This window comes from Sus scrofa, chromosome 15 (assembly GCF_000003025.6).
Source record: "Sus scrofa isolate TJ Tabasco breed Duroc chromosome 15, Sscrofa11.1, whole genome shotgun sequence".
NCBI classification, from domain to species: Eukaryota; Metazoa; Chordata; class Mammalia; order Artiodactyla; family Suidae; genus Sus; species Sus scrofa.
The window spans coordinates 23,518,205-23,538,360 of NC_010457.5; the positions used below are offsets into that span (position 1 = coordinate 23,518,205).

At 42.8% G+C, this 20,156-nt stretch overlaps 1 protein-coding gene across 2 annotated transcripts in view; it reads right to left on the reverse strand.

The window, feature by feature from the left end:
• The window catches only part of CCDC93 (coiled-coil domain containing 93), a 100,843-nt gene that overhangs the window by 25,276 nt on the left and 55,411 nt on the right, over positions 1–20,156 (reverse strand). For both annotated transcript variants that reach the window (XM_001927273.5, XM_021075794.1), the window contains 3 exons: positions 11,962–12,078; positions 5,603–5,665; positions 617–690 (listed from right to left, as the gene is read on the reverse strand). In XM_001927273.5, the coding sequence (XP_001927308.2) occupies positions 617–690; positions 5,603–5,665; positions 11,962–12,078 (254 nt within the window). The remainder of the gene's footprint in view (positions 1–616; positions 691–5,602; positions 5,666–11,961; positions 12,079–20,156) is intronic.

Consider the following 20,156-nt stretch of genomic DNA (forward strand, 5'->3'; position numbering starts at 1 on the left):
GTGGCTCAGATCCGGTGTTGCTATGGCTGTGACATAGGCTGGCGGCTGCAGCTCTGATTCAACCACTGTCCTGGGAACCTCCATATGCCACAGGTGTGGCTGTAAAAAGAAAAATAAATAAATAAATTGTCTAAAGACAATTAAAAAAAACACCCCAAACCCCCCAAACCCAGCATCTGTGTCTTGGCAAAAAGAGACTGTAGCTTCATTCCCAAGGAGAAAGGGCTAAAATGTGTTCTGTCAAAAACTGGTGACAATCACTGACTCCAAGAGAGAACAGGTGGCTGGGGGGAAGGGGTGGGAGGAAGGCTTTTCACCGTGTGCCTTTTTTGAGCTGTGAATGTATTACTTAGTTTTTTAAAACAGAAAAATGAAACGAAACAAAATGCAAAAACATGCAGCTTCTGACCCCACAGGGAACATGGAGGGAGAGGCGGCTGACAGGGCAGCAAGCACAGCCCGGCAGGGGCACATTCTGGGTGGGCAGGGAAGTAACCACGCTGCTCGGGGCTGGCAGCAATGACCTCGGGCTCCTCAGGCTTGAGCTCAAACAAGGTACTAACTGGCAAAGATACTTTCTCGGCAGAGAAAATACACCTTTGCTGAAACCTCTTACCTTGGATCGGCCTTGGCTTCTATCTTCTCGAGGGCTGCCTGCTCTTGGTCCAGTTTCTCACTGTAGCTCTTCAGCTGTGAGAGAGTAGGAAGCACTTTGCTGGGGACAGGGCAGGACAGGAGGTGAGGCTTCCAGTTCCCTCCCCTGGCTCACCCCTGCACCCCAGACTTGGCTAGTAGTGGACAAGAAGAAGAGGATGGGGGTGGAGGGACAGCATGGAAAGGTCAAAACCAGACCCTTCTTGACACATCCTGTTGGTAAAAGGAACCCTGGCAGTACCTTTCAATCATAGCAGCAAATGCGTAGAAAGCCAAAAGTAATGCTGACAGCAGGTGCCTTTCAGTAGGAAAAGGGAAATAAAAACTGGCTGTGAGAGACAGACCTAGGTTTCGATTTGAGGATATTACTATCATGGCTACTAACAGGGCAGGGATAAATCTCCTAGCTTCTTGAAAAAAATCCACTTTCATTTTCTGAATCAGATAGTGAGGATTTCAAAAAAGAAATTTTAAGGAAACTGAGATTTTAATTTATAAGGTGTACAGATCTATCATAGAATAAAATATGAAGTTGCTATTAAAAAATAAACAGCTCTTTTATGATACTCTCTAATATCTAATATCTACTGTTACAAAATGACATATAAAATCATGATTCCAGAAGTTCCATGGTGGCCTAATGGTTAAGGATTCAGCATTGTCACTGCTATGGTGCAGGTTTGATCTCTGTCCTGGAAACTTCCACATGCCATGGGCTTTACCAAAACAAAAACAAAAACATAAACCCACCACGATTCCAATGTGCTTTCATATGAAGGAATGAATACACTGGGACATACACATATAAAATAATATACATGCTATTTGTATATGCATTAAAAGTTTCTAAAAAGATTCATAAGAAACTGGTTACCCTCGGCAGAGAATACTGTATGGCTGGGTTACAGAGGTATACCCTTCGTACTTTTATAATTTTGAACCATGTGTATGTGTATTCTATTAAGAAAAAATAAAAAATAAGTTGAAAAAGTTCCAAGGGATCTAGCTGAAAACGGAAGACTGAGTACAAGTTGCCACGAGCCCTTCTTGACTCAAGCCATAGAAAATCCAGGTGATTCTGTTGGATCACAGGAGTGGGTACCTCGGGGCCAGGAAAGATAGCTGATAGAGAGGACTGGTCATGAGAGGACGGCCGTGTGGAAACAGCAGACTTGGGAAGGACTGGTCTGCAGGGCTGGGTGGGGTCTGTGTTAGGAGCAGGGTTGGGCCACGCAGTGAAGCCTGGCTCCCTTAGCCCAGCAGCAGCTCCCGGAGAGCTGGAGTGGGAGTGTGGGAGTGCCCCAGCCCAAGTATCAGTTACCACTGGCTGATGCCACGAAAAGTAGGACCCATCCTTCCAGAACAATCACACTAAGCAGGCTGCGTAAAATGGATACAGAATGCACACAGATGCTAACAGAAAATTTCAGAATCAAAAATAAGCACCATCAAGAATTATCAAACATTTGAAGAACAAGAAAATCATAAAAAAATATATCATCTCAACAAGTGAATTCTCATCTGAAGGAATAATTTATAGGTCATAAAAAACTTTAGAAATAGTTAATGCATAGGTAAGGCAAGAGATGATGCTGTATGTCTAAAAAAGAATCAACTTCACACAAAGGAAATTATGGTTGTGACTGCAGAATTTAAAAGTGCACAGGGAGGAGTTCCTGTGGTGGCACAGCAGAAACGAATCCAACAAGGAACCATGAGGTTGCGGGTTCAATCCCTGGCCTCGCTCAGTGGGTTAAGGATCTGGTGTTGCTGTGAGCTCTGGTGTAGGCTGGCAGCTGTAGCTCAGACTGGACGCCCCCCCTCCCCCGCAGCCTGGGAATCTCCATATGCAAGCAGCTGTGGCCCTAAAAAAAAAGGCAAAAAAATAAAAATAAAAATACAAGTGCTCAGGGAGTTCCTGTCGTGGCTCAGCAGTTAACAAACCTGACTAGTATCATGAGGATGCAGGTTTGATCCCTGGCCTCGTTTAGTGGGTTGTGGACTGGGCATTTCTGTGAGCTGTGGTATAGGTCGAAGATGCAGCTCGGATCCCGCATTACTGTGGCTGTGGTGTAGACTGGCAGCTACAGCTCTGATTTGATTCCTAGCCTGGGAACTTTCATATGCTGTGGGAGTAGCCCTAAAAAAAAACAATAAATAAAATAAATAAAAGTGCACAGGAGTTCCTGTCGTGGCGCAGTGGTTAACGAATCTGACTAGGAACCATGAGGTTGCAGGTTCGATCCCTGACCTTGCTCAGTAGGTTAAGGATCTGGCATTGCCGTGAGCTGTCATGTATGATGCAGATGTGGCTTGGATCCCATGTTGCTGTGGCTTTGGCGTAGGTCAGCGGCTGCAGCTTGGATTAGACCCCTAGCCTGGGAACCTCCATATGCTGCGGGAGCGGCCCTAGAAAAGGCAAAAAGACAAAAAAAAAAAAAAAAAAAAAAAAAAGTGTACAGATTAGGAGTTGCCACCACAGCACAGTGGGTTAAGAATTTGACTGGGGCCGCTTGGGTCACTGAGGAACTTCCCTAGCCCAGGAACTTCCATACGCTGAGGGTGTAGCCATTTAAAAAAAAAAAAAAAAGTACACAGACTAGAAGTGAGGGCCCTGTGAATGCAGGGCCTGCAGCCTTCCCACGCTGTCAGGTGCTGTCACCTGTCTTCTACCTTCCATGCCCTGTTTTACTTTTCCTAACTTTAGGAAAGACAGATCTTCCCCATTTTTTAGTGCAGCCAGGTAATCCTGGAAGGGCAGGTCTTGCTGGTGAGGTAAACCTGGGCATACTGGCGTGAAAGGGTGCAGAGGGCTCATTTTGCCCAGTTCTTGTCCTAAATAAATCAGGAGGCTGAGGCCTCAAAGCAAAGCCCATTACTGATCCAGGGTCCTGGTCTTCAGCATTCTGACTAAATCAGGCTTCTTCCTAAGTTGTTCAGCACTAGGTTTTGCAAAGTCTCCCCATTTTCTAGACAGGAACTGGTCTGCCCCACAAGAGAGTGAGCTCTCTGAGAGGCCTATGTGCCAGGTTACCAGCACTGGAATTGTCATGGCCTCTCTGCTTTAGTTTCTCCAGCTGCAGCACAGATATACTGACAGTGTGGTCATACGTAGCCAGGAAGATTCACTGGACTAATACAGACAATATGCCCAGAGCACACCTGGCATGTTAAGCTATTTTAGGAAACTGACACCAAGATGCTTTGCCTTTAATCTCTTTCAGATTATTATACAAAGCCAGACCCATGACTTGGCAAACTTCAAGCCTGGGACTCTGTAGCATGAAAAGTTAGACAGCAGCAGGGATCCCAGCCCAGGAGTTTGCCATTTAATCCAGAAGGAATGTAGTCACAGAATAGTGTAAATAAAGCTGACGTGTTCAAATGCAACACAGGCGTCTTTAGAGAGAATGTTTAAAAAATTCCTCCTAGTTGTCATTCTTGTGCCTGCCTCTTTCAGACATTTTGACAATAACTGAAGAGACTAGTGCAGGTCAGAATCAAGAACATTGTTAGGTTTACAGCAAGGCAGCAAACTAAGTGGTGCATACTGGTGGAGAAATGACAATTTTAAGTGGGCAAATTACACGTGAAATAAAAAAAAAACAAAAGTAAGGACTGCCTTGGCTTCAGAGATGTCTTTGAAGATTGGTCCTGCTTCCACATAGTCCAGAAAGCACTTGGTGGGGTCCTGGCAGTGAGGCCCTTGTAAAGTACAGCTGCAGTCTGAGCACTCAAATCACAACGAGAGCTTTTCAGACCTGATAAGGATGAGTCTTCTGTGGAAACAGGGCCAGAGAGAGAAATATCTAAACTCCCCTCACGACAGAGCTGGCATCACGAGGGGTTGTTTTTCTTGCCTGGTTTCCTAAACAACTGGAAGTGGGAGCCAAGCAGCGCTACAATGCTGAAGAGGGACAGGACACTCACAAACTGGGTTAGAAAATGATCACAGGGTCAAAAGAGACCCACAACCCTCCTCTTCCTCCTGACATCCCCTCCCCCATTCTGCCTAGGAGTTGACCAGCAATTCTTCTTCTTTTTTAAATGAGTATACTATTTTATTAACACTTAAATTTCACTATCAAACAATGTTGACCATGTCTTATGTTCAGATTCTTGAGATAAAGACAGGGACAGGGAGCCGTATGGTGCAACGTTAAACACAGCACAATGTACTAACAAAATTTAAGGGGTGGTATGACCATACCTTAGTATACAAGTATAGGGACAAGCCCTGAGATTGGAAGAAAAGCTCGGGACTGAACAGAGAGGTCCCTGGTTGTTGACAGAATCCCCCCTCAACTTCAGATGAGACTAACCAAGGAGTCTGTCAGTTCACAAAAACCACTGACTCCAGGAGAAATAGTAACAGAGTAGACTGGAAGGACCCAATTCAGATTGTGGGGGCTAGTCTGACTCGAGCAAGGTTAGCAGGAAGCTGCTGCAGCTCATGTCCAGGATGTGTAGACTAGAGCACTGGTCTAGAGACAGAATGGTTAGTGCTTCAGAAATCGCTTGTTTCCAAACAAGTTCCTAAGGTGCTTTTCCCACACAGGCTCACCAGCAATTCTGAACAACAAACTAGGTCCCTCTGTAGTTGTGTCATCTTACACAAAGAAATCTCGCTCTCAAGGTATCCAGTATTCTGGTGCTTTCTACAGTCTGTGGCTTGGGGAGCAGGGGCCATGTGCTGTGAGTGACCCTCCATGGACTTCCATGTGGCTGGCCCTGCTGGTCAGGCCTACTGTCCACAGGAGGCTTTCCTGATCCCCGTAATGGGTGGGTGAACAGATGGCTCAGGGCATGAGCTTCCATATGACCATCCTCCATCCCAGATGGACCTGAGCTCTGAGAAAGGAATCCTGACTTCATGCAGACTGATGATGCAGGCATCCTGTTAGTTGTGCAGATCAAAAAGACCCCCAGAGGAAGGAAATCTGCTCACCTCTGTCAGCGTTTTCTTTTTTTCCTCATATTTGGCTTGCAGGTTGGTACGACTTGCCTGTAGCTGTAAATGAAAGATAAAAGACATCAGACATGTGTCCTCATTCTGTCTTCCCAACAGCACAGATATGGGAGGTATCGACATTTCACAGATGAGAAACGTAAGCTATGATTTAAACTGAGCATGTGGAAATTTTAGATTCAATGAACACCAACTGCATGTCAGGTAAGGTACTAGAAATTCTGTATAAATTTTAACAGTGACTCCTTACATTCAGTGGAAGAAGGCATTATTCTTATTTTTAACAACTGAAGAAATAAAGACTCAGAGGAGTTAAGTTACTTTGTTAAAGTTTCATAGCTGATAAGTGATAAAGCCTGGATTCAAGTTCAGGTCTGACTTTTCTGTATGGCTACAATCAATTCAGTTGATGAAGCTGCCCATTCACAGGATACAAACTGCACTGCTGTACTCAAGAATCTAGCATAGAGTTTGACTGCATGGCAAACAATGCCAGACAGAAGAAAGGACTCAGGACTTCGACACAAAGAGAAAGGAAATGAACTACCTTTACTCTTCAGTTCATAACTGTAAACTTACATCTCAAAAATGTCATTTCCCTTTTCCTTACTAAAAAGGTGTATTTTGTGCTGTCTGTGAACTTTATTTTTAGGGCCTCACCTGAAGCATGTGGAAGTTCCCAGGCTAGGGGTCAAATCAGAGCTACAGCTGCCAGTCTACACCACAGCTCACAGCAACGTCCAATCCTTAACCCAGTGAGCAAGGCCAGGGATCAAACCCGAATCCTCATGGATCCTAGTTGGTTTTGTTAATCACTGTGCCATGAACGGAATTTCTGTCTATGAACTTTTAGATATCTGAAAATCTCCCATTCAAAGCTCAAAGCTCATTTCTACTTTTGAAAAGGGGATGTCTGAAAACCACTATTGGACCCATCAGACCCTTTGTTCCCTGCATACAAATTCACAATGATATTGTATCTTATATCTCAACAATTAATGTAAAGTTACTCATCCCACTGTTGACCTGTAAGCAACCTATTAGAAATTATGCCCCTTTCAGAAATCACTGCTCCTACATTGTGCTTCTAGTTACCAATCTTCATGACTGATGAATTTCCAATCAGGACCTCTCAGGAACCCACCTCAAGCAGAGGGCAGGAAAGATAAAGGACGGAAGCTGGGGGCTCTGGCTTCTTGCTTTTCAGAGGGAGCCATCTGTGCAATGATGGCTTGCATGAACCTGTGTCATTGGTAGATGAGAGCATTTCTGGAGCAAGTTTCTTTTACTCTTAAAATCCTAGTGATTTAACTCTTGAAGCTCCAGAAAGAGGTCTTGCCATCTGCACACCTGCTTCACCCACCTTCTTGCCCCCCCTCTTCCCTGACATCTGACACTGATGCAAGGCTCTGCTCAAACAAGGTGGGCAGTGGAGGACCACGGCACTGCCCTTGCCCTTGAAAAGTCGATCTGGTAAACTGGGAATTAATGTAGGAGAAGAGCTGGGCCATAGCCCGGCTCAGGGAGGCCAAGGAAAGAGTCAGCCTGCTCATCAAGGAATACTATACTAACAAAGGCTCACAGGGGCTGGATCTTGGAGGGAAATGGGAACTTGCTAAGGAAGGGAAGACTCAGCTCTTCTCGTTAACTACTAAAAGCTCTTCTCGTTAACTTAACTACTAAAAGCCTTCTTCACAGGCTCTCTGACAATGTCTTCTCTAACGGGGAGAATCCCAGTAGCTCAGCTGAGTTTTCATCTTGCTGGAATCCGCTGTGATTCTCCTACCCCCACTTCCTTCTTTACCATTAACCCCAAAACTTAACTCCTCAAAACTCAGCTGGTGCTTAACACTACCTTTCTGGAACCCTCTTTCCTCAATCTCAGGTTTATTCTTTGCTATTTGCTAGTTGCACTCTAGCTCTATGCTTCTGCAACACAGCCTCTTGTTGGATCACGTAATGTTCTTTATTCCTTCTCCTCCTTTTCCTCCTCCAATTTCTCTGTTGGCTAAGACTCTCTCCATAGCTCTCCTCCCCAAGGCCATGGGTGTATCCTGGCTGCTTTCTGCCTGCATGACTTTGGATGAGAGGTTCTTGGATTTAAAGAGTTAAGATTTTCTTACATACAATTGGTAGACAGGTAAAGTAGTAAAATCATTGGTGAATAATTTGACAGTTTTTAGAAAAACTGAAAATGCGTATATTTTTTGATCCAGCAATTCCACTTCCTAAAAGCCATCTTACAGAAATATTTACATATTTGCACAAAGATGTTTACGGTAGCATACATTTACAACTGGGAAAAAAAAAAATCCAGGAAAAACCTACCTACTCATGAATTGAGGACAGGTTAAATAAACTATGGTACATATATACTATGTCATGGGCACAACATTGTGAATCAACTATACTTTAAAAATTGTAAAAAATTATAACATACTCACACACACACACACACTGTGTCACACCATGCAGTAAAAGATATAATGAGGTAGATCTTGGTTCCACAAGCTGTGTGACACAGGTAATATGGCTTCACTTCTCTGTGTCTCAGGCTCCTTATTTGTCAAATGAGGATCATAATAGTACCTCCTTCGCAAGGATGTTATGTTGTGTGAACTGAATGAGTTATTTTGAAAAGCTTTGTCATTACTCTAAAAAAAGTCCTTATTAGCCATTACTATGATGGACAGAGAGATACCTGTGATAAAATAAGTGAAAAACAAGCTCGGTTTTCATAACCAGACAAGCCACTCTCCCCAGTAACGCACCAGATATAAGAACTTGCAAAGGCCTAGAAGATGAAGGGTTTCTGTAGACTGGCTAACCCGGAGTGAGCAAACTTTTGCAGAAGGCATATTTACAGACAGCAACAAAGTTTAGCAGCTGCAGATTTTCTTGATAGGACATTGCAAATTAAAATGGGTTTAGCAAGTGGCCAGGGGCGGGGGGTGGGGGACACGACACAAATATTCTTAGAGGTTGAACCATTTTTTGAGAAAAACTGTTTATGAAAATGTTGATGTTGGTTTTTAATCTTTATAAACATTCAGATTTAGGTTTATTTGAGAAACATACGAATCTTTTTTTTTTTTTTTTTTTTTTTTGCTATTTCTTGGGCCGCTCCCGCGGCATATGGAGGTTCCCAGGCTAGGCGTCCAATCAGAGCTGTAGCCACCAGCCTACGCCAGAGCCACAGCAACACAGGATCCGAGCCGCGTCTGCAACCTACACCACAGCTCAGGGCAACGCTGGATCGTTAACCCACTGAGCAAGGGCAGGGACTGAACCCGCAACCTCATGGTTCCTAGTCGGATTCGTTAACCACTGCGCCACGACGGGAACTCCTTTTTTTTTTTTTAAAACACGGCTGTACTTGCAGCATATGAAAGTTCTCGGGTGAGAGGTTAAATTGGAGTTGCAGCTGAGGCCTACAACACAGCCACAGGAACACTGGATCTGAGCCACATTTGCGACCTACAACGCAGCTTGTGGCAACACCAGATCCTTAACCCACCGAGCAAGGCCAGCAATCAAACCTTCATTCTTGCAGAGACTATGTCGGGTTCTTAACCCACTGAGCCACAAAGGGAACTCCCATTCTAATCTTTTGTTCCCTATATCTGTATAAAACTTTTGTTCAGAAAAAGTGCATCCTTGCCTGTATCCTCATTTCATCCTGAAGCAATGTCCTCAGACACATGGTTATCATTGATACCCTGAGCTCCCATATGACATGGGACCTGGGTGAACCTCTCCCTTGTCACCTCAGTTTCCTCATTCAGGTGGCCCAGCCACATGGCCAAGGGATTGATGCACAGCTGGTCATCTTTCATAACATGAGCCACAGCAATAATGATCACTGTCCTTTACTGAGAGCTTGCTAGATATCAGGCTGAGTGAGAGAAAAATAGTCAGCTCCTGGTAAACACAGGTTATGAACCAGCTGCAAAATGGGCCTGAGGGTCTGAGAGGACTGCCCTTCCAGCTGGACTGAGAACGTGCCAGGACTGCCATTTGAAACAAGAATGAGCATTCTTTTTTCCCAAGTTTAGAATGGAGATAAAGGCAACATCAACTCATGCTGAACCTCTCTGGCTCACAGGGTCTGCAGTTTCCTCAAAATGATCCTTCTGCAGAGGATAAAGAAGTTATAAGAAAGTCTCCTCATCCGTGATTCATACTCATCTTGATTCTGTGATGAATTCTCTCCTTCTTTTTTTCTTTTTTCTTTTTTTAGGGCCACACCCGCAGCAGATAGAGCTTCCCAGGCTAGGGGTCGAATTGGAGCTACAGCTGCTGGTCTGCACCACGGCCATAGCAAACCGGATCTGAGCCTCATCTGCAACCTATGCCATACCTCATGGTAATGCTGGATCCTTAACCTGCTGAGTGAGGGCAGGGATCAAACCCACAACCTCATGGTTCCTAGTCGGATTTGTTTCCACTGCGCCACAATAGGAACTCCTGAATTCTTCCTTAGTCAATCACTTTCAGATTCTCATCACTGGCAAAGGTCAGGAGTAGAGATGCCACTCCCTGAGCTAAGCATTAAAATGTCTAAACAGGAGTTCCCATTGTGGCTCAGCAGGTTAAGAACCCGACTAGCATCCATGAGGATACAGGTTCAATCCCTAGCCTTGCTCAATGGGTTAAGGACCTGGCATTGCCACAAGCTGTGGAGTGTTGCAGATGTGGTTCGGATCTGGCTTACTGCTGTGGCTGTGGTGCTTAGGCCTGAAGCTGAAGCTCTGACCCCTAGCCCAGGAACTTCCATATGATGTAGGTGTGGCAGTAAAAAGAAAAAAAAAAAAAAAAAGTCTGAACAAATTACCAAACAGAAACCAAATCACAGTCAATCTTTACATCCTTGCTTGCTTATGATCCAGAGCATTTTATTAAAAACCAACCTATTGTTTGTTCAGCCATAGTTGAACAAATTCTGATTGAACAAATTCAAACAAAGAAAATGACTAAGCAGAACCATTTGATATAATGACGAATATATGGGATTTGAAAGGATGAAAAATGCACATGTTCAAAATGTCAATGGCACCCATTATTGAAAAATCAACTGTTATGGGAACTACTGGTGAGCTATTCTTTAGAAAGCCACATTCATTCCCATAATATTCTGCTACATGTATTTTTTCTAATTAATTTAATCTTATTGCCAAATCAACTGAAGCATATAGCACCTCATCTTCTAATGACTGCTCTGAGTCAGACTCCACAGCCTCCTCTTATGTCTACTTTCCAAAGCAAATTTAGCAAAGTCTTTCCAAAATAGTCCCATCCATGACTAAGTATGACAGAATGCCATCTCCTAAAGCTCTTTCAAAAGTGATCTGGTTTCCTCCACTATCTTACTTCCACCAGTCAAAGCCATCCACAGATCAGTTCTGGATTGCTGGATCAGCCTCCTAGTGCTTCTTCTCACCTAGGTCCAAACAGTTCATGCTCCCACAGTAAACAGAAAGGTATTTCAGACACATAAATATGCATCCCTTCTCACCTAGGTCCAAACAGTTCATGCTCCCACGGTAAACAGAAAGGTCTTCCAGACACACAAATCTGATCAGGTCACTCCAACAGCTTCCACTGTCCCTAACATGACCTGGTAGGTCCTGTCTGATTGCACTCTGTGACCACCTGCCTTACTCATGACTCTCCAGGCACAAAAGAGAAACTGGCCAAGACCCTTCCTCTGTTTCCTAAGTCCCTACCCTATCCTTGCAGACATCCTGCCAGCTGACACCTTCTCAGCTTCCCAGCCGCTGTCCTCTGTGACCAAGGCTAGGCTGGGCCTCCCGCCTTGTCACTCTCTCAGCTCCCTATCATAGCTGTAATGAAGTGATGTACTTGTTTAGTGGACATGTCCCCATGACGACCTTCAGAGGCCTGCGAGCAGAGACCATGACTTCATTCACCACCACAGCCTGGCTCAGTGCCCAGCACACAGTGGTGATCAGCTAATCTTTGTGAATTAATGAACGCTCTTCTTGCCTTGTGATCTTCTTCTAGAATAGAAGCTGGCAAATGTCCTCTGTAAAGGGCCAGGAAGTAAATATTTTAGGCTTTGTAGGTCTCAATTACGCCACTGGAGCTTGAAAGCAGCGACAGAAAATTTGTAAGGAATGAGTGTTCATGTGTTTGTGCCTATTTACAAAAATCGGTGGTGGCTGGATTGCCCAATGGTCCAAGTCTGCTGACCCCTCTTCTAGAACCTCCTTTGACCATTCTAACCCAGAAATCTTAACTTCTTCTCCAGTGTATCCCTTCTTGAATAATGGTTTCACTTTACTTGAATGAAATTATAAAAAAAAAAAAACACCAACCTCTTCCAGTTGTTTGGTCTTCTGCAGAATCTGCTTGTTCAAGGAGATGACTTTTCGACGATGCAGTTGGGAGGTTCCTAATTTTTCTGGACTTTCTTCAGCTGAGAGCTCAGACTGCTGTGGAAGACAGAATGAAGATTCAAAGGATTTAGTTAGCCCATCCCAGTTCATGAAGACAGTCCCATCCCTGCTTAGTCTGTGCAGGACACTACTGGGCAGCTGGTCATGATCAAGCTGGCAAAGCACAGGGTCCTGTCTAAAACCCAATTCAGAGAAGATCTGATCAAAAGCCCTATCAAGAGAATCTATATTCCTGACAGAGCAAACAGCACATGCAAGAGCACAGGGATATATAACTGCGGTTAGGCTGATATCACATAAGCAATGGGTCATTTTCCTTTTTAGGGCTGCACTAGCCCAGAAGTTCCTGGGCTAGGGGTTGAATTGGAGCTGCATCTGCAACTTATGCCTCAGCTCACGGCAAAGCTGGATCCTTAACCCACTGAACGAGGACAGGGATCAAACCCACATCTTCTTGGACATTATGTTGGGTCCTTAACCTGCCGAGCCACAACACGAACTCCAGAAATGGGTCTTATGTAGAGGAATAACACAGCCATCTTACCATCTTTATAAGACCATTCTGGAGTTATCAAGAATGATGGATTGATTCACATTCATCAAAATATTACAAGCATAGGGTTAAAAAGTTTGACCATTCATAAGCACTCACTATGAAAAGAAACGACCTCTCAACTTAATTTCTCCCCTTCCACAGGCCCATTTCTGATATCTATTCTTCTGGTGTTGAGAGAGGGGTGAGTGTTGCTGAGGGAGGCAGAAGGGAGTTCCTGAAGTTGTGTAAGTGACATGGGGATGGAGAAGAAGAGTTGGACAGGACGTAAAGACTGTTGGGACTAGAGGTGAGAGAGGGAGAATTTTCTGGGTGAGATGAATATAGCAACATTATCAAGAAACCATGCAAAGGAGGCAGCGTGGTATAGATACTGAAAACACACACTTGCCTCAAAAACCCAGAGGGAAGTCCCAGAAAGAAGAAACAAGAAAGTTGACTATATTCCAACAGGTGTCTTTAAAACACTTCTTGAATGATCACAGAGGAGAACTTTATTAAACAATGAATACGCACTATCGCCATATTTCCTTTTACAGGAAATATCCCAATTCCATGATAATGGTAGATTTCAAGCCCAAGTGCAATAAAACTATTTGAATATTTGATTTTCCATGCATGTTTTAATAATGATCATGAGCTTGAAAGTTTTGGAAGACATACCTCTGGGGAAAAGAGATGGAAAGTAAGAAGGTGGAGAAATTGGATGATGTGGTCACCATTTACATTGGCTAAGAGTTTCCCTGAATGATTCAGACCTTATTGACAGATGATGAGTATTTTTGCTGCTTAAGGACTCTGGAGGTGGTAGACAACAAGCAGGACATGGTTGTATAAAATGGCAAGAAACACTTTCTTTTTTTTTTTTTTTGCTTTTTAGGGACACACCTGTGGCTTATAGAGGTTGCTATACATAGGGGTCAAGTCGGAGCTACAGCTGCCAGCCTATACCACAGCCACAGCAACACCATATCCGAGCCATGTCTGCAACCTACACCGTAGCTCATGGCAATGCCCGATTCTTAACCCACTGAGTGAGGCCAGGGATTGAACCTGCAACCTCATGGTTCCTAGTTGGATTTCCATGGCGCCATGATGGGAATTCCAGAAATGCCATTTTCTACCTCATGGGCTGGTAGTCCATAAAGGAAATAGGAACACTAAGCATTTGGTATTACAACATAGCTAGCCTCAAAACCTGGGATTTTAGACAATGTCAACTAACATACTCCAGCTTATCTGAATTTCTGGGAACTGGAAGTAACTTTTAAAAATGCAATTGACTTTGGACACATCAAGATATTTACGACCTATAATCCAGCCAAGGAGAACTGTTTCTGAAAATTATTTGAGAGTATAAAAAAAAGGGGAAAAGTGAATAGACATTTCTCCAAGGAAGATATACAGATGGCCAGCAAACACATGAAAAAATGCTCAACATCGTTGATTATAAGAGAAATGCAAATCAAAACTACCATGAGATACCACCTCACACCAGTCAGAATGGCCATCATTACTAAATCCACAAATAACAAGCGCTGGAGGGGCTGTGGAGAAAAGTGAACCCTCCTGCACTGCTGGTGGGAATGTAAACTGGTACAGAAATCTATACAGAGAACTTCCATATGACCCGCAATCCCACTCTTGGGCATATATCTGGACAATATCTACTTAAAAGAGACACATGCACCCACATATTCATTGAAGCACTATTCACAATAGCCAGACATGGAAACAACCCAAATGTCCATCAACAGATGATTGGATTCAGAAGATGTGGTATATATACACAATGGAATACTACTCAGCCATAAAAAAGAATGACATAATGCCATTTGCAGCAACATGGAGAAAACTAGAGAATCTCATACTGAGCGAAATAAGCCAGAAAGACAAAGACAAATACCATATGATATCACTTATAACTGGAATCTAATACCTAGCACAAATGAACATCTCCTCAGAAAAGAAAATCATGGACTTGGAGAAGAGACTTGTGGCTGCCTGATGGGAGGGGGAGGGAGTGGGAGGGATCGGGAGCTTGGGCTTATCAGACACAACTTAGAATAGATTTACAAGGAGATCCTGCTGAATAGCATTGAGAACTATGTCTAGATACTCATGTTGCAACAGAACAAAGGGTGGGGAAAAAATGTAATTGTAATGTATACATGTAAGGATAACTTGATCCCCTTGCTGTACAGTGGGGAAAAAAAATAAATAAAATTTAAAACAAAGGGGGGGGGGAGGAAAGAGCACTCCCTCCGATTTTTAAATCAGTTGTCAGAAATATTAATTATAATTGACTAATTACATCTCTTCCACTTTTTTGGGGGGCATCACCTTGAACTATTTTATCAATTTGGCCACTTTTGTCTGTTATATATTTAGCTGCTTTTTTTCTTATAGTTAATGTCGGATTTGAGTTTTAATATCCAGCTTAGATTCCTTGATACTGATTTCCATACTGTCACTGGCACATCCTCAGAGCATTTTACTTTACTAGCAGAATTACATAAACCTTCTAGCTCATGATTTATTGATATCTGAAATGGAATCACTTCCCCAGTCACAGAATTATCTCCATGTCAGATATCAGGATTAGCCTGTGTGCCCTGACCTCCTTCAGCTGTCTTTCTGGCTTTGGGTCAGGCCAAGCTGTGGGTGAGCAGACACCAGGGGAATCTGCATCTCACTCACCTCCTGTTTTTGGGGGTGGTGGGGGGAGGTCAGCATATCTTCATGCAGTTCTGTTCCACACCTTGGGCAGGAGTTGGATGAGGTCTCCAACTCTTAGTATGCTTTCCTGCTGATAAACTGCTTTTAGGGTCAAGGTCCCTAAAGAATGAAACATGGGAGTTCCCGTTGTGGTGCAGCAGAAATGAATCCAAATAGAACCATAAGGTTGTGGGTTCGATCCTGGCCTTGCTCAGTGGGTTAAGGATCCAGCATTGCTGTGAGCTGTGGTATAGGTCGCAGATGTGGCTCAGATCTGGCATTGCTGTGGCTGTGGCGTAGGCTGGCAGCTACAGCTTCAATTAGACCCCTAGCCTGGAAACCTCCATGTGCCACGGGTGCGACGCTAAAAAGACAAGACAAAAATAAAAATAAAAAACAAAGAACGAAAACTGCATTTCCCACCAGCTTCCATTTTTCCACCTCTTACCAGCGTACTTTGCAACATGCTCAGCTTTGTTCAAAATTATGACTTTCGATTTTACTTCTGAGAACCCATATTGCAGGAAAACCAGTAGCTATCTTGATATATGGAAAGAGGATTTCAGAGCTATGGCTGGCTATCCTGTACCCCTGCTACCTCGATTTAAATTTTTAGCCACACGGACCCCCTTAAGATACTTTCAGGGAGGTTTTTGTGATGAAATCCTTTTCATAATGACACTAAGGTATGATTTTTTTTCTCTAATTCTGTCATGATTGTACAGTGAAATTGTGATTGTACATGTTGTATGACATGTGACGATATTATTGCTCTAATGTTAATATATAATGCATTTATTATTGCTATTTGTAAGTGAATTAATATATAAGCTTTGAGGACTTCAGTAATTTTTAAGAGTTCTTACAGGGTCCTGAAATTACAAAAATTTTTTCTTTTTAAGGCCACATAGGGAAGTTCCCAGGCTAGGGGTCAAACTGGAGCTGCAGCTGATGGCCTACACCACAGCCATAGCAACGCTGTGTCTGCAGCCTACACTGCAGCTTGTAGCAACGCCAGATCCTTAACCCACTGAGCAAGGCCAAGGATTGAATCCACATTCTCACGGACACTATGTTGGGTTTTTAATCTGCTGAGCCACAATGGGAACTCCTGAAATTAAAAACTTTTAGAACCATTACTGATGGGGCTTGGCTCACTTGGGAATCTACTCACAGACTGGAACAGCCTCATTAACACTGAGCTCCAACCAATGCAGTGAGCCAACCCATACCACTGAGAGTGGAAAGTTCTTTTTGATTCCATTCTTACTAGACAGCTACTTCAACCAAATAGAGCGAAAATACTTGTAGTGCACAAAAAGGATGCTGAAGTCTCCATACAAACTTACTCTTACATCTGTTATGAGAGTGTATGTTTCAAGCAACATGGGCTTTCAAAAATCCTTTCTTATGGCTAGGTAGCAATTCTCACTGCTCTGTGTAGTCCCTTAAATTTGCATCTGCAAAACATTAATATACATTAATATCGGGATATGAAGTGCCATTTTCATATTTGACATTTCTCCAGTAATTAAATTAAAATGAATAATATGCACATGAATAGGCCCAACATATACATTTGTGAGTTCCTCCATTTTCCTGGGTCTAGAGATGGTGCTATGCAAACTGCTTTTTTTTTAAATGGGAAGTTATATTTTTATAGGAAAAAAATAATTTATTCCAGAGTTGAATTGAGAGTTCTTAACCTGGTCAATGGAAAGCTGACTGCTCTATATTTCAGACATTCTTTTTACTGAGTAATCTAAATTTTTCACTTCTTTCAAATACCCTCCTCAAAGCCAAGAGAAAGGTCTAGTTTTTGCCAGACTGCTGAGCACAGAAATCAGTCTTTGAAACAGTATGGCCCATATGGCATTCTGTTTACTGAGTCACAAGTGGGAGGAAAACCAGAGACGACCAAGTTGGTTCTTAAAGGAAGAGACAAAGTTGGATGGATGGAGAACAGAAGGGCTTTATATTAAATCCTTGACAGATTAAATCCTTGGGGTATCCTAACTGATTTCTACTTGTAAAGTGCAACACCTCTCAAAGAATGCCAGCCATTTATAAATATTCCATTTATGTTTGCATTAGAGCGAGGGCTGAAGTGCCAATCTAATTTTGTTCAACAATTTGAGATTAAGAACGTGCTTTCAAAACTATAGGGTGGATTAAGATGACTTCTGGTGCAGATTCAATGTTTTCTAATAACTGACAGATGTTTGCAACTACTATTCTTAGGGGAACCAAATATAAATGTCACTTGGTAATATTAGTCCAGTTCAAAACAGTAAATTCCTAAGAGAAACAAAAAATGATTACTTTAGCTAAAACTATGTACTTTTAAAATGAAAGAGACCCAAAAGGTTATCTACATACCAATGAAATCTCTGTCATCCCCTCCCAACCCCCCACCAAATTATGGCCACTAAACTGTCAATAATAAAGGGTTCCTATCTCATGGGGGTGCCACAAGCTCTCTGAACTGAACAGATGGACTCCAGTTTCTGGACCTTGACCAACTCTCCTGTTGAAAACAAGAGACAACATAAAATATTTATTTTTTCAATCTTAAAAAAAAAATCTATTTGCTGGCAAGAATGTAAGAAATCCTAGAAGGCCAAAAAGTCAATAAAAAAATCCAGGCGGGTGTACCCATGGAAGTTGGGTCTTTTCTTGAGAGTATTTGCCAAAGCCAGTTGATCTCTAGCTTTGATTTTCATAACTCAACAACTGCTTTGCATAATCCCAGACACAGATGTAAAAGGAAAGAGAATCTGCAATGAGATTCTATAACTGCAGATTTGCCCTCATGTAGTTCTTTTCTCTTTTACCTTTTTGTCATTTTAGGGCCGCAGCCAAGGCATGTGGAGGTTCCCAGGCTAGGGGTCGAATCGGAGCTGTAGCTCCAGCCAACACCACAGTCAAAGCAATGCCAGATCTGAGTCATGGCGGCGACCTATACCACAGCTCATGGCAAGGCCGGATCCTTAACCCACTGAGCAAGGCCACGGATTGAACTAGATTATTCCTGGATACTAGTTGGGCTTGTTACCACTGAGACACAACGGGAACTCCCCCTCAGTAGTTCTATAACCTAAACTCACACACTACCTGGATGGGCCAAAAGAATCTACCAATCAAGACCATGTGTACAATGGGCTTTTGCTGGGTAGGCCTAGGTGCGTATCGGAGCAAGAGGAAATCCTTTCTGGAAGAACAGAGCTTCAACTTGAGGCCTCAAAGACCTTCTAGAGATAAATTTCTACACAACATGAACTCACAGCCAAAAATCAAGACCACAAACGAAGTCAAAGAATCATGAGCAAAAGCCAGCAGTAACAAACAGCAGAAATGGATGTGCAAACTCAAACACATGCCCGTTACTCCCAGAAGCCACAGATACAAAGTGTAATCACTTTCACAGAACAGGTCAACTTTTCTAAGACAGGAGCATCCACAGCTCTGTCCTCTCTCTTTCTATACCAAGATGTCAGTTCCTTCCAGCATCCTGGCTGCTATCCTCAGGCATCACCCTAGCTTGTCATCCCTTTCAGGCGTTCCTTGATGGACTCTGAGCATGGTGGGACGGCAGCATCCATGGTTCCTGATCTACACTCTGCTCCTACTAATGAAACCGGATACATAAACGTTCTTTTCAATACTCTTGACTCCCACTAATGAAACCCCCTGAATTTCAAAGACCCATATTCATGTAGCCTTGCTGAGTCTAAAGCACAGCTCTGGGTCTTAAGGTGAGCAATACAGTCTCCCTGTCCGGAATGTGACCAACATGTAGGTGTGAACAGCATCCTAAAGCTTTGGCTTTTTACCCCCATGAACTAATGTCAGGTCAGGCATGGCATCCTTATCAAATCCTGAACTGGTATGATTGATTGTTCTGAAATCAAATTGTTCACTCTTACCTCCTTTAAGAAATGAATTTATTTGTTTGGGCTTAAAATTTCAATTTGGGATATTTTTGAATGTTGTCTCTATTCTCCAATGTATTAGCCTCCTTTTCTTTTTTTAGCTTTATATAACATTTAGGTCTGATGAAGCTAATTTCTACATCTTTATTCAAATTGATTAAGACTCTGAAAGGAGCAGGTTATGCTATATGGCTTGAGACAATCCTACCAAGCCAACAATTCATTAACTAATATCCTTCTCTGTGCTGTTAGTTTTTGCACATTACATAATTTAGTCACTCAGAATTTAGGAAGTCTTGGAGCAGTTTTGTGACACAAACATATTAGCATTATTCTCTCCAGATTTATAAGGTTCTTTCATCTCTAAATTCTGACTCAGTTTTAAAAAATTTTTAAATTAAGGCATAGTTGATTTACAATGTTGTGGCAATTTCTGCTGTGTAGTAGCAAAGCGACCCAGTCATACATACATACATGTTCTTCTTTTCATTTTATCTTCCATCATAATCTATCCCAAGAGATTGAATATAGCTCCCTGTGCTGTACAGTAGGACCTCATTGCTTATCCATCTAAATGTAATAGTTTGCATCTACTAACCCCAAACTCCCAGTCCATCCCCCATGCCCCCCAACCCACATTCTGCAACTATAAGTCTGTTTTCTGTTTCTGTTTTGTAGATAGGTTCATTTGTGGCATATTTTAGATTCCAATTATAAATGATATCATATGGAATTTCTCTAACTTTATTTAGTATGAGAATCTCTAGTTACATGATTCAGTTTTAAATTTCTTTCCCTACCTTCCTTTGTTTCGTCCAACTACACTTTACTCAGACCCTATTACGTGTGGAGCACAGTGTTAGGTGAGACACAGACTTCACCCCTGGATCTTCAGAGTCTAGTCAGGTGAC